Here is a 14,974-nt window from a genome sequence, read left to right as displayed (position 1 = left end):
GAAGTATTTTGACTTTCCTACCTGTATGATCTTAGGCAAATCACTTAACTTCTCTGGGCCTCAGTTTCCTCACCTGTAAAATGACACAGAAGTTTCTTTCCAGAGTCCAAGATCCTGTGATCTCTGGGAAGGAAATGTTGATGTCTTTCTTCCAGGTCACTTCCATTTCACAGAAGTTGAGGCCTGAAGACTATATTTTGTAGAGCAGATGTTTGGTCATTTACCAATCAGTCAAGTCAATGAGCTTATCAATCAAGTGCTTATTGCGACAGTTTTGGGCTAAACTCCAGGCATACAGAAGAAAGAAAAAGCAGTTGCTGGTGTCAAAGGGCTCACATTCAGAATGGAACCAGTTAGACTAGACAGCCTCTGAAGTTCTTTTCAACTAGGAGATTCTACAATTCTACGCCCTTTCATAAGAGGCCTTCTGGTGTCTCATTTTCTTCCTATGTAAGATGAGAAAAGGCAGGGTGAGATAGTCCCTAAAGTCCTTTCCTGGCTCTAACTTCTTTAATGCTATGATCCTTCCACCCTGCACACACCCAGAAGACCTTTAAGACCTTCCAAGTATAACAAAAATTCCAGGATTTTATAACTCTCTAACTTGAGAATCCAGGTGGAGTGCAGGGGGTTAATGTGAAATGAAAAGGGAGAATCGTCTGTGTGGCCCCAGGGCCCAGTCCAGAATTAGCCCAGTCTGATAAACTTGGAGTTTTTCTGGCTGCAGCTGTAAAATTTTGACAGCGAACCCCTATTCTGAGAAGAGAGCTTTCTCTACCGGTAGACTTCCTAGAGCGAAATCTCAGCAACTTTGAACGAATGTTTTATTGATGTTGTTTATTCCCCCCCCCCCAACATCATTAGCACTCCCCAATTACTCCTCCTTCCCCCCCACAGAACCCTTTCTTACAACAAATCAGTACAGCCGAGTAAAATGAATTGTCACGTTGCCATGTTGGAAAATGGATGCCCCGTTTCTCACCTGTAGTCCACCACCTCTTAGCTCAGTGGTATGCTTCGACAACAGCTCTGCAAAATTATTCCCAATGCTTTATTCTTAGTACAGGGTTTAGGACTGGAAGGGAAAGACCTGCCACGGACCGCAAGAAGCTCGGGGTGGTTGGAGGCAGGGACTGTTCAGAAGCAAAGTCACACACCTTGAGCCTAGAGGAGCGGGTAGACTTCTCACTAACCACTTCTCTTCCCTCTCATACGTGTTTTTTCTTTTCTTTGTGTCGCCCGCACTTGGCTCAGTGCTTGGCATATAATAAGCATTTAATAAATGCTTGCTGAATGACAGGATCTGGCCAGTGAAGAGAGTCCCCTCGTCCCTCTCCAACTCCGGATTAAGAAGGGAGCAAAAGGACAGGTCCAGTCCCAGTCACCTGTAAAACCGACGTAAACTCCAACAATATCTGAAGGGATCCCTAAGATAGACCATCACCTCGCTCCCGCCAAGCTACACTACGCTCAGTAGTATTGAAGAGAGATGATGAGTTTCCGGGATCTAGAAGTCTTGGGGGCTGAGCAGGGAGGCGGGGTGACTGGGAGACACTCCCTCGCTCCGCCCCCGCTCCAGTCCTGGGGTGCCGTCATAGGCTAGGAACCCCCACCTCCCCCTTTCCTCGCCACTTCTCCCCTCCCCTTCCCTCTTCATCTCCCCCCCCCCCCCCCCACCACCACCCCCCGCCCAGATTCCAGTTGCTTTAAAAGTTTAGTCGCTGGGCTGGGCAAGGGGTGCTGACTGTAGCAGAGTCATGGCTGTCTCATTTGGGGTGCGGCGGTTGGGGCGGTTGCCAGCGGGGGTGATGGGGGTATTGAGGATTCGTTCAGCTTTAGTGCCTGTCCGGGGCTGGCGGAGAACGGAGTTCCAGGGAATCCGCCTGCTCAGGTACGGGGAGCTGGGGGTGGGGGTGGAGTGGGGGTGCAATGTTAGGGTGACCTGGGGTGTAGGAGGCAGACACTCCAGGCGCACTTGGGGTCGCGGGGAGCTGCGAAGCTCCAAACCGTGGCGGAGAGCTCTGCAATCCCGTCGGGATGCTCTGCCCTCTGGTCCCAGCGTGTTCTGGAGCTGACATCTCCCCCGACCTCTCTGTGCCCAAAGTCCGGAGTTTCTTACTTCCCTTCTCCCCTCCTCCTCCTTTTTTTCTTCTCTCCCATCCTGGCCAGGGCTGCCGAGCTCTCTCTGGCCTGCCTCTTTCTGAATGGAATCAGAGCAACTATCCCTCTGGGGCCCCAAGAGGTTAGGACCCTCTATAGCCTGCTAAGGGTGGACGTGGGAGAGGGAGAGAAGTCATCCCTTCCCCTGGGCTCTCCCCAATCAACAGCCTTGGGTTCTTGTGTCTTCAGTGGGTAAAACACATGCACTTTTTAGGGAAGGTCTCTTTCATTACAATTTCACACCCGCCTCAGTTAATGGGGATGGGGTTTAGAGTATTAAGTGGAGTGAATTAAGAATGACTTCCAAATTGTGACCTCACAAATGTTGAATCGGCAGAACTCGCCCTGATTTCTTGCTCTTCACTGATCTCTTCTTCATTCCCCCTTGGTCTGAGGTCAGGGTCCTTCCCGGTGCCGGCCAACTGCTGAGCACTGTGAATATTTTTCAGGAGTTAAACAGTGTTGATATTTACGTCGTGGATGTTCATTAATTATCTTAGGCCTCCAAGTAGGAGCCCAGGATAGGATCAGTGGGTATTGATTGAGACTCTGGGTCCCATCCGCCCTACAGGTACAGCTGGGGGTGGGGGGAGGGGAGACATACAGAGAGAGTGAAAGTGAGAGAGAGGGGAGGGGAGAGAGAGAGAGAGGGAGAAAGAGAGAGAGAGAGAGAGAGAGAGAGAGAGAGAGAGAGACAGAGACAGAGACAGAGACAGAGACAGAGACAGAGACAGAGACAGAGACAGAGAATTTATTAAGTACTTAAATATGTGCATTGTTCTAAGTGCTAGAAATACAAACACAAGCAAATAAGACAATCCCTCCTGTCAAGGAGCTTACTTACTCTCTAATGGGGGAAGACCACACAAAAAGGGGGGTGAGGAGCAGGTACCCAGGAAGGGGATAAGGCTTGCTTGCTGTCTTGCAAGTTGGAGAAGGACAGAAAACGAATCAGGCTGGCATGGCTGTGGACCTTCATGAAATGGTGGTCAAGCCTAAGGACTCACTATTTAGGAGAGCAGGCTTCAAGGAGACCTTGTGGACAATCGAAGATGGTGGAACAAGGCTCTCTATATCATTGACTGACCTCAGAGGTGAAGAGAAGATTAGGAGGATGCTAGGTCTGAAAGTGAATTGAATAGAGAAAATAAGAGATAAAATAAGACAAAATCAGTTTGGACAGCTGTGCTACATGGATACACAAAGGTCTGAAGTTGCCTAGAAGGCTCACATTCTGAGAAAGAAGAAAGCATTGTAGTCAGTTCCCTGCCACTGAAGGTATTCTCAGATGCTGGGTGACTGATTACTTGTTTCTGATTCATGCACAAGGACTTTTTGACTCAAGACCTCTGAAGTATGTTCCAAGCAATGGTGGATTTAGGCGTGAGTTCTAGGACTAGGGCAAGTGTCTTTTATTGCCTTTGTATGCCTTGGGCGGTCTGGTGAAGCGTATGGACACCTTCTCAAGATAATGTCTTTAAATATATAAATAAAATGCATAAGACTGCAATTATATTTAATTACATTGAAATGCATTTGTCAAAATATTCATACAAAATTAACAAATTTACAGTCTGTAAGTTTAAGCTACGTTTAGAATAGCCAGGGTAAAAATCTCAAGTCTGGGGTCTCATGTTATTTCCAGTGTGGCTTAGGGGAAAGAATACTGTATTTGAAATCAGGGAATCTCTTCAAATCTTGGCTTTATCATCTATTACCTGTAAGACCTTGGGCAAGTCATTGGGTTTCAGTTTCCTCATCTCTAAAATGAGGAGGTTGGACTTTATGACTTCTAAGGCTATGACCCAATGATTATGAGGGACATCTACATTTAAGACACATTTCTTGAGGGTTCATTGCACCAGGGATCAGGAAATAAGAGCAAAGATGGAACAATCTGCTCTCAAAGCTGAAGAACACATACACGGATAAATAAATACTATACACATATAAAATAATTTCAAAAGGAAGAGACCAGTAATAATGAGTAGTGGGAGAGAGAGGGGAATCAGCAGAGGCATCAGGTACAAGATAACACCTGATCAGTGCTTAACTCCTCATAATGCCAGTGCCTTAACTGTTAATTATTTCCTATCTATTCCATATATAGCCTGCTTCTATGTCTGTATGTTGTCTCCCCCATTAGAGTGTAAGTTCCTCAAAGTCAGGAACTGTCTTTTATCTCTTTTTGTATCCCCCACTGTTTAGCATGGTGCCTGGCACATAGCAGGTACTTAATAAATGTTGATTGATTGATAGAAACTGATTATTCTAGGGGGTCTGAAGAAGTACATTTTTTATCTATTACTAACCAGCTATATTTTTTTAATTAATGAAATTGCTCTTGCATAATTTACTTCATCTGCATTCCAGAAAATGCTTTCTGATAATGAGATTTTTGTAATGATCCTATATGTTATTTTGTGCTCTTTAAAAAAAAAATAGAATGGGTCTCTAAATCTTGACCTAGTGTAGGGCCTTTGGCTATGTTCAGCTCGTTGAGCTTCCAATTCCATTGCGTTCCAAAGTTTGTGACTCTTAGGTTAAATTAAAACCTCCATTTTGATATTTCATTTTCAGTACGTCGATAAACATGTATTAAGTTCCTACTATGTATATGCCATCCATTGCTAACACTAGCTAGAGAACTTCAGGGAGAACCTGACTGGTGAACAGAGTTGGGAATGGAAAACAGGGGGCTGCCTCGGGAGTCACAAGACCCTGCTTTTAGACCTTTTCCCCTGGCTTAGACATTAACCAGCTGTGTTGATCTTAGAAAAATCATTTTCCTCTCTGGGCCTCAGGGTCATTATCCATTAAATGAGCAGATTGTATTTGATGGTCACTAGAGTTTCTTCCAGGTCAAGAGCTCTAGAGGAGAGACCCACCCCAAAAGAGGCCCTCCTCTTCCCAAGCCAAAATGAAATACACATACACCCTCCCCTCTTCTTCTCACAACACTATCCTCTTTGCCTCTAATCCTAAACAAGGGATTTTTTACCTGGGGGTCCACGAATTTTTTCTTAATATTTTGATCCTCCAATACAATTGTTTCCCTTAATTATCCTAAGTATGTTTTCTTTATGATTTAGTTTTCTTTATGATTAATTTTCTTTATGATTTCTTGAAATATGATGTCTATGCTCCTTTTTTGGTCATGGCATTTTCCAGATTAGTTTTTTGTGCTATGAAATACTTTAAAAGCTCCCCTACTTTTTTAGTCTTTTGACTTTCTTTAAATATTTCTTGTGTTCTCATGGATTTGTTTGGCCCATCCTACTTTTCAGGGATTTTTTCTTTTGCTTAGGCAAAGTTTTATACATCCTGTGCCAAGCTGTTAATTCCCTTTCCAATTCTTTCTCTCAAGTTCTCATTTCTTTACCAGTTTTTTCCTCTAACCAGTATATTTCCTCTAAATAGACATTCACATACTACAACACATTTTCTTTCATTTGTTAAAACATTCTTCAACCCTTCATCTCTTGCAAGAGATGAAGAATTTTTGCAAAAATTCTAGTTGAACTTGTGCTCAAGCTGTGTTTTCTCTACTTTAACCCTTTAACAGTTTTTTTTTGAAATTTGTATCGTTTAAAAATATATATACTTTTTAAAAATGATGCATCTTAAATTTAATAATTTATTGTAAGTTTGTGGGGTTTTTCCTGCATTGAAATTTTGATGATGCAATATTGTGTCATGTAAACATACAGTATCTTAATGTAAACAAATTGTTACATGAACACATTCCTGCTGATGCATGCTGGACTTGCCAACAATGTGCCATACATGCTCATCTGCCAACACTTGCTTATTAAGATCTCTCAGCAAAGTTGACTACTGATTGGTTATAACTTACATTTTGTGTATGTATTTGGAAAATAATGTGATTACTACAACTTTAACTCTGTTACACAACAGATGAAACATGTACAACCAGTTTTCCAAAGTTCTCTTCTCTTCTTTTCTTATGCTTCTACTGCTTCCTTATTTTTATTCAAAGTCCCCAGCTGCACCTGAGGCTACTACCACCCCGCCCATTGTTCCAGCACCCCCCAGAAGGCAGTGTGGCCCCCTTTGGGAATCTATGGACAGCCTGCAACCCCTTCTTACCCTCAAATGTCACCATTAGGCCCTAGGCACCTCCTCAGTCAGCTCTGGATCTGTAACCCAGAACTAGGCAATGAGCTGCTGGTTGGTATATATTCCTGCTCCCTGCATAAAACTGGACCTCTTTTCTTTGCCTCTTCCTGTTCTGGAATTCTCTATGGGGTGTTGTTGACGAGACACCCTTCCCCAGTGTCTGAAAACCTCTTGTTCTGTCTCTCTATGTTGATCTTTGCTGGAAAAATGATTCACTGTGGTTTTTTTCTTGGATCTCCCAATCAGGACTGGTGCATTTCTGCTTGCTTTACTTTATGTCATATTAATTTATTTATGTGTTTCCATGCTTCTTTGCATTCATCATTTCTTATCATAATAATATTCCATTACATTCATATACCACAACGCATTTAGCCATTCCCCATTTGATGGGTTCTTAATTGGTTTCTAGTTCATTGTTACCACAAAAGTGTGTGTCTATACATATATATATATATACATACATATATATATATACATATATATGTGTGTTTTTATACATCCACATATATACACAAACATATATATGTGTGTGGTATGTGAGGCTTTCCTTCCTTTCCTTTCCTCCTTCCTTTCTTCTTTTCCTTCCTCCCCTTCCTCCCTTTCCCTTCTTTCTTCTTTCTTTTTTTAAATCAATGACTTCAGGATACCTGCCTAGCAGTGGAATCTCTGGGTCAAAGGGTATGGACATCTTAGCCAGTGTGTGTAATTTTGAATCTTTTCTGATCCTGAGTAAACATTGCTCAATGCTATTTTTTCTCTTTTTCTCCCTGTTTTGTTTTCATTTTAACCTAAATCTAACTTTGCACAAAGACTATACCTTTCCCAAGGGTAGGGAAAAAAATGAGACATTTAAAGTCTTAGCACTAGTGTGTGACCCTTAGAAACTGTACTTAAAAGGGTTGTCTGCTCTAGCACCATAAAATATTCCGTCCTAGTCTCTGGCAACAGGGAGAGTCCTAGGCACTGGATCTTACTTCTTGTATTCTGAGTTTCTCAAAAGAACTGCCCACAGCATCTCCAGAGCACACCAGGAAAGGAGGCTAGTATGATCAAGAGTTTCTCCAGAGACACCCCCACTCTCCTTCCTTGCTGGCAGAACCTCGTAGCCTGGCCTAGGAACTTATTTTCTCTCTACCTGTCTATGCTCTGCTCCCCATTAGCTAGTATCAGGGGTCTTCACTCTTTGACACATGCTCTTTGGAAAGATGATTGAGTACAAGAGTAGTGGCTCAATATCTGACCCTTAAGGCTATAACTGTTATTCCTATTTAATTCTCACTTACCTTAGCTGGCGGGAAGTGAGGTAGAATCTCTCTACTGCTGATAGAGGGAAGTTGGGAGAAGGAGGAAATGTAGTATTTTGTGTTCTAGAACGTTACTTGTAAATCTCTCTTGTAAATTCTGTCATATAGTGTTGTGATAATATATACCCCCATGTCCTGCCAAGGGGGAAATAAGACCCTTGACAGCATCTAAGCAATTTTCTGGGAGAATCTTAAATCTGGACAGAATTGCCACTCATTCCCTTCTCTGGAAACTTCCCAGGTAATAAAAGTGCCCAACCTACTCCCTCTTGCTCCTGACTCTTCCCATAGGAGTCCCTGGTTCTCTTTAGCAACCAAGCCAATCCCACCTGACCTTGTTATATGGGGCTAGAGTCTCCCTTAGAGATAAATACATGGATGAATTTATCTTTGTCTCTCTGTATCACTCTGGATCTTTTAGCACAACCTCATAAGTACATGAAAATACCAAAATGAGTTCTCCATCTAACAAAAGATTTTGTATCTGATGGTGGCACTAAGGGACATTTTGGGGGAAAGGAGTTAGGATACGACCCTCAAAAAGTTAGGATTGTGGCTCAAAGATCAAACATTAATAAACAGAGGCAACTCTATGTAATGGAAAATGAACCAGACTAAATAGGCTGGAGCCCTTGGTTCAAATCCTGCCTCAGAGATCCAATTAATCGATATGACTATACACACATTATTTCACCTCTCAGCCTCACAGAAGAGGCATCTGAGTGGTGTGGTAGATAAAGCAGTGCACCTGGAGTCAAAATAACCTGAGTTGAAACCCAGCCTCAGACACTTACTTAGCTATGTGACCTTGAGCAATTCACTTAACCTCTGTCTTCCTCAGTTTCCTCATAAAATGGAAAGAATGGTAGTACCTACTTTCCAAGGTTGTTGTGGGGATCAAATGAGATAATATTTGTAAAGTGCTTTGTAAAACTTCAAGTGCTATATAAGTGCCAGCTATTATTACAGATGAAAAAACATTTTGCAAATCTTTGAGTACCATATTAACATCAGTTATTATAATTAAGAAATATAATATAATAATGGCCCCTTAATAGCTCTCCATCTGGCCCTGTCAAGGAATAAGACATTCCTTATTAGTGGATTTTGTAGACAACCATCCTAAAACTTGCTTGTATTTTATTAACCATTGCGCCTCTGAAATTTCCGAAATGCATTATTGACTCTCTGCCTTTTTAAATAGAACACTATTTAAATATGGAGTACAATTTGATGTTTTCTGGACGACTCAGGCCCTCAGAGCTTAGTGAGATGTGTAGGTCTGTTGTACTACACCAAAAATTTCCAGACTCTTATGCCTTTTGAGTTCATAGTGTAACCCATGCTCTGGACTCAGTCCCTTGAAGGCAGCTCTCAGAGTTAGGCTGGGGAGATGGATTTTCTAGCACAGTCATTTATGAGCCCCCACTGGTGTACTCCTCATTGATTATCAATTTGACAAACAGTGTTAAATATCTTTTTTTAAAGAGGTATGTAATAAGATGGTATAGTAAGAAGAGTTGGTACAAAAACACCCCCCCAAAAGTCTAGGACACACTCTCTCACATGTCCAGCAGAGTCCAGCAGAATGTAGGCTCAAGCTTAGAGATCACATGTATCAAATTGTTGACTCAAAACTCTTGTTTGGATGGAAGTCTTTTTCTCCCTTCCTTGAGTCCTCATAAAGCTCCTCTAAGATGTATATAGCTTTCCCTTGGGCTCCAAGAGTATGTACCCTTGTAGAGTCTTGAAGCCACTTTTTATTTACCCTGAACAGGAGATGCTCCCTGAAGCTGCCTTTTTTATTGTAGTTTGTGTTTTCTCGGCAGGATGAGAGGATGCTCTCATAGGATGTACTATTTATTACTGATTAGTCTCTTCAATAACATAGTCCATGGAGGAAGTAGGGAGGGAAGGGGAGTACGATATTCCCTCTGGACTCATTCCCCCTATCCTTCTTGCTGCTCTCTTATTACAGAGACTAGGGTCCAGCTCCTCAAAGTGCTCTCCCAAAGCTTAACTCTTGAAGCAATTGCTTTAATGTTTCTGCTGCATTCTCTTTCTTTGATATAGGTAACCCAGAGGTGTGTCTAATTCTTTCAACCAACCCTAATGATTTTGTCATCCAACGTCATCCAATGGCTCTCAGAATCTCCCCTCCCAGCTTTCCCAACTCAATCAACTAGGTTATTCCCACATAGGTGATACCTTTGATTGATTAATTTAATATTGGCACTAGGACACCCACTTTACAGCTTTGATTCTGTAACTTAATCAAAGAGGCATTCTCATATAGTTAAACATATCAGGACATAGAGGATCTTGTTAGTCACATTCATTAGTGGTAGCCCCAGGAATACTTCTTTTATAATCAGACTATAAATTTAGAGATAAATAGTACCTTTAGGTAACTGAGGGCTGGAGAACAGAATTTCGGGCTGGAATTAAAATTTAAGTCTCCTGATTTCACAGGTCAATTCATTTTCCAAGTAGGTCAAATTAATTATTATTCTGTTTATTTTATTTATCTCAAATCTGAGACAAGATCTAATGTGTTGTGGTATCGTGGACAAAACACTGGGTTTACAGTCAGTAAATGAATGAAAAAACATCTATGAAAGACCTACCATTTGCCAGGCACTGTGCTAAGCCTTAGAAGTACAAATATTAAAAAAGAGACAGTATCTGCCTTTTAGGAGCTTGTCTTCTGATAGGAAAAGGCAACATATATAGGAAGAGTGTTGGTTAGGGAAAAGAGTTTTCATCTGAGAAGTCATCGCAATGGTGAATTGATAGTGGGGCAGGCAATTGACTGTCCTTTACAGAAGTAATGATATTATTGGCTGGCTAGATGAGTGGGATGTGAAAGTGAAGCATTGTTTAGTACTTTGGGCCAGCTAGTAACCGTAGTGGCTAAATGAGCTAGTTTGCACTCTCCTAGTCACCAGTCAGCTGGGCTGGGAAGCTTCTTCTCTTTTTAACTCCTCCTTTCTAATATAAGGGGGATAGAATTGGATGAGCTACTCTGTCACCTGTCACAGGCTGAGAGTACACATTGTCTCACCATTTAACATTCTTAGCAGTCTCTCTGGACACCCCACAGCTCCAATTGCCCCCAACATGCAACAACATCCTTGGGAAGTCTGGAAGGGAAAGGACAGGGGAGCAGCACACATCTGAAACACAGCCTGCTTGTCTCTGCCCTCTCCTCTCCCTTCCATGTGGCCCAAGATGGACAATTTTCTGGCTTTGTCATTCTAGAAACCTTAAAGGCCAAAATCAAAGAGATATCACCAAACCAGCCAGTGCTGGGCCAGAATCTATTACCTATTTCTGGAGTTTGACAGCTCTTTATCAATGCTCTCCAGATAGAGAATGCATGAAGTTTGAGTTTGGGAAATGGTTGCTGAGTTCAGGGAACATCAAGCCATCCCTATTTGGGTGTCATGTAAAGCACATAAAGGATAGGTGGTGTGAAATAAATCTGGAAAGGTAAGTGCCAGATTGTAATTAAAGAGTAGAGGGATTTCAGTGCTTGGTTAAGAGATTGTTTGGGGTTTTTTTTCATCCTAAATCCATTGAGGGACTTTTGAAGGTTTTTTGAACAGAGGATGGTCAGGCTTGCACTTCAAAAAAATTATTTTTGGCAATTGTAGAGAGGTTAGATAGGAGTTTGAAGAGGCTAGAAACAGGGAGAACAATTTGGAAATATGATAATCCAGTCAAGAGGTGATGAGGAACTAGAAGAGAAGATATGTAAGTGGAGAGAAGAGGAAGATTGTGAGAAATTTTATAGAGGTAGAATAAATAAGGCTTGACAAGTGATTAAAGGTGGGCCACAATAGAAGAGGGAAGGATGACTCTCAACCTGGATGGAAGGATAGTAGTGATTTTGAAATAAATAGGGAAGTTAGGAGAAAGGGGAGGTTTTAGGGGGAAACTGATAAATTACATTTTGGATATGTAAGGTGCCAGTGGGAGCTGCAGGTGGTAAGGACCAATGGAAAGTTGATGTGTGACTGGAGTTCAGGAGAGAAATTAGAACTGGATATGCAGATTTGGGAATTTCTGCTTATTAATCAGTTAAGCATTTATTAAGTACCTATTATATGCCAGGTTCCAAAGATACAAAGGCAAAAATAAGATAGTCCCTGCCCTCAAGAATTAGGATTCTTGAAACTTTTTTCTTGTCTTATGGCATTGGTTAGCACATTAGCATCTTATTCCTTTCATGCGTGGTAATTATGAGAATAATCCCCCTTCTTCCTCCTTTCTTCCCTAGTGTATTTCTATTCCCCTCTTAGCCCTTTCATACCAAAAGTTCATTTTAATCCTGCAGGATTAGATTCAGTTTTGCACGTTAAATTATTCTTTTTTGTAAGCTTTTATCTGTTGTTTTTTTTTTTTTTGGCAAAAAATCCAATATTTTTTCTCCTTTATTATACTTGCAGCATTGTCTTGTGTGATCCTGACTAGGATCCCTTGGGTCCTTGAACTCCTTTTGACTTTTTTTGCAGCATTTTTTCTTTGACTTGTAAGTTCTGGATTTTGGCTGTGATATTCCTAAATATTTTCATTTTGGGGTTTCTTTCAGGAGGTATTTGAAGTATTCTATAGTTTCACTTCGCCCCTAGATTCTAATAGATCTATGCTATTTTATTATTTCTTGAAATATGATGTCCTTGTTTTTTTGTTTGGTTCTGCATTTTGTGGTGGGATGGGAGAGGTCCTGGTGATTCTTAAATTATCTCTTTTCAAACCAGTTTCCTAGGTCAGGTTTTTTTTAATAGTATATACTTTACAAATTCTTTCAATTTTTTGACTTTTTGACTTCTAATATTTCTTAGTATCTCATTTAATACTTGAGTTAAGATTGCTCCATTATATACCCACTGCCTAGGTAAAGTTTTCTATATTCAATAGAATGTTGAATAAACTATTATTCTCCTTCCATTTTTTCCTCAAGAACTCTAATTTCACCCTTTATCTCTCACTTTATATCTTCTAGCCACTCTGGGAGTCCTTGTTGTCAAGCCAGTCTTTTCTCTGAGGTTGTTCATATAGTTATTGTAGGGTTTGTCTCTTCTTCTCGGTTTATATCTTGGGCTTCTCAACCCATCTTGTCTCTTGATTGTATTTAGAGCTTTTTTCTGTTTACTTCAATATCAATTTCAGTTTCTGAATTAGGACTTTGTGTCTGTACTAGGCTCTGCCTCTTTTCAAATCTTGGATGGGGTAGTCAGGCCATGTTTGGTTATGTCTCCTGTGTAGTCTGGATGACATTGTCACTACAGTTCTGGATGGGGTGGTTGGGACTAGCCTCTACCTCTGCTGCAATCTCTGGTTTATACCTCCACTTCCTATTGAAGGTACTGTCCTTGGTCCTGTCTCTGTCTCCTTCTCTTTCAACAATTCTGAATCAGAAATTGGCTCCCTTGAAGTAGGTGAAGTACTGTGCTGGTTTTGTCTCCTCTTGTTGCTCCAACCAGAGCACTGTTTTCTGACTTTTCTTGGAGTGTCCTAATAAATGCCTTGCCCAGCCCTGCCTTTTATACACCACTATGCATCTTTGTATTGCCCTTTGGATCACCCAAACCTTAATTCTTCAGAGACTTTGGTATTACATGACTTACAACTATATGGAATAGCATGAAAGAATACTGATGTTAAAATCATGGGCCTTCGTTTCAGGTGGAAGCTTTGAATTATCAAAAGTACCATGCAATTCCCCAAAGTCAGTCGAGGCCCCTCTGCTCTTCTTGTTTTCTCCTGGTCCCAGTTTATTGTCCATCAGCAGTATCTGTCCAAGATATAAGTCCCAATGAGACAGCTTTGAAGGCTGCTCATCGAACTACATATCATAGTCTGGACAAAAGGTATTTTTCATCTACTTAGTTTTTTCTATGTGGATAATTAGGCCAAACTCCTTTGAGATATCATGGATCTTGTTTTGTAGGGTCTATAATGTGCTGCATCTCTAATTACCATGACATCCACAAACAAGATAACTTGGAGGATTAAGTAGGTAATTGGCAGATTATGTGAACCACAACGAATGCCCAAAAACCTCTAGGGAAAATGATGGTGAACATATGGGCTTAGTTAGATCTCTGGTCTAGATAAAATGAGTCAGATGTCTATTTCTTGGACTAAAACAGGAGAAACACTAAGTTCTAAGAATACTCACTTTTGCTGAGCAAGCACCAAAACCATGACATTTCCCGAGGCCCCAGAATCCAGAAAAACTGGATCTCATAGTTTCTAATAGTTGGGAAATTGTCCTCAAGGTCAGAAACAAGTGAGCTGCCAAAAGGGCTATAGGATTTTGTGGATGTAGACTGGTAGGAAGTGGGTTCCATCTATACCTCCTTTACCCTAAGATCCAGATAGGCTGATCTATAGTTACCCTGTGCCTTGATTGCATGGGTAGGCTAGAACCAGTAACTTCCAACCTGCATGGACTACCCTATGTTACTGGCAGGAAGGCAGGGGATGGGCTGGAGTAACTGTAGTGCCTTCAGGTGTGACTGAGCATGCAGGACTCTGTGAGTATATTGCCAGATGAAAGTGGGTAGGCCACTGACTAACTTTCCTGTTAACCATCCTCCCCTAATCCATCGCAGATAGGCCAAACCAATCATCCTGGAAAGTGTTTATCCAGGACACCTGTATTCTAAGTCAAACCTTGGCTTAGGGTCCTGAAGGACCTAGCATATTCCACCACTGTTTTGTTTTATTTTGCCTTTGCTTCATTTGATAAATCTGGCGGGTGACAATTTCAAGTATACCGAATTAAGATTCTTGAACCCCTACCCCAGAGGTTCTTAACCAGAGATTCTTTTTTTGTGCTATGGGCCTCCGTGGCAATCTGGTGAAGCCTACGGAACCCTTCTCAGAATGATGTTTTCAAATACATTAAATAAAATAAATAATATTACACAAAACTCAATTATATTCAAATAGTTATTTTTTTAAAAATTCACAGACCTCTGGTTAATAGCTCTTGTCCTCAAGGGAACCTTTTACACTGTCCAGTGACTGGGGGTGAGAAAGTATTCTCCATTAATAAAGAGCCATAGGCTCAGAGGAGTTAGACCTGGGTAGGACCTTAGAGATCATCAAATCTTGCTCCTCATTTTATAGATGAAGCTACTGAGGAACAGAAAGGTTGTTACGTGACTTACTCAAAGTCACGTAATACAGGCAAACCAAAATTTGAACTTAGGACTTGATTATAAATTCACTTCCCTTTCCAATAAAAGATGAAAGGAGTGATCTGTCAGATGACTTCTCCCAAAAGGCTGAACATTTCAAGGGTAGAAAGGACTCTCTTGGGGACTAAGGTGCATGAGTGGCAAAGCAGGAGA

At 41.3% G+C, this 14,974-nt stretch overlaps 1 protein-coding gene across 1 annotated transcript in view; it reads left to right on the top strand.

The window, feature by feature from the left end:
• The first annotated feature begins 1,577 nt into the window (after window positions 1–1,577).
• Window positions 1,578–14,974, top strand: part of ACSF2 (acyl-CoA synthetase family member 2) — a 37,073-nt gene continuing 23,676 nt past the window's right edge. Inside the window, exon 1 of the mRNA XM_036757256.1 lies at window positions 1,578–1,891. Within this exon, the coding sequence (XP_036613151.1) occupies window positions 1,758–1,891 (134 nt within the window). The 5' untranslated portion in view covers window positions 1,578–1,757. The remainder of the gene's footprint in view (window positions 1,892–14,974) is intronic.

The sequence above is a fragment of the Trichosurus vulpecula genome, chromosome 4, assembly GCF_011100635.1.
Source record: "Trichosurus vulpecula isolate mTriVul1 chromosome 4, mTriVul1.pri, whole genome shotgun sequence".
NCBI lineage: Eukaryota > Metazoa > Chordata > Mammalia > Diprotodontia > Phalangeridae > Trichosurus > Trichosurus vulpecula.
The sequence above is the reverse complement of the archived record's forward strand: the minus strand, read 5'-3'. Positions and strand labels throughout refer to the sequence as shown.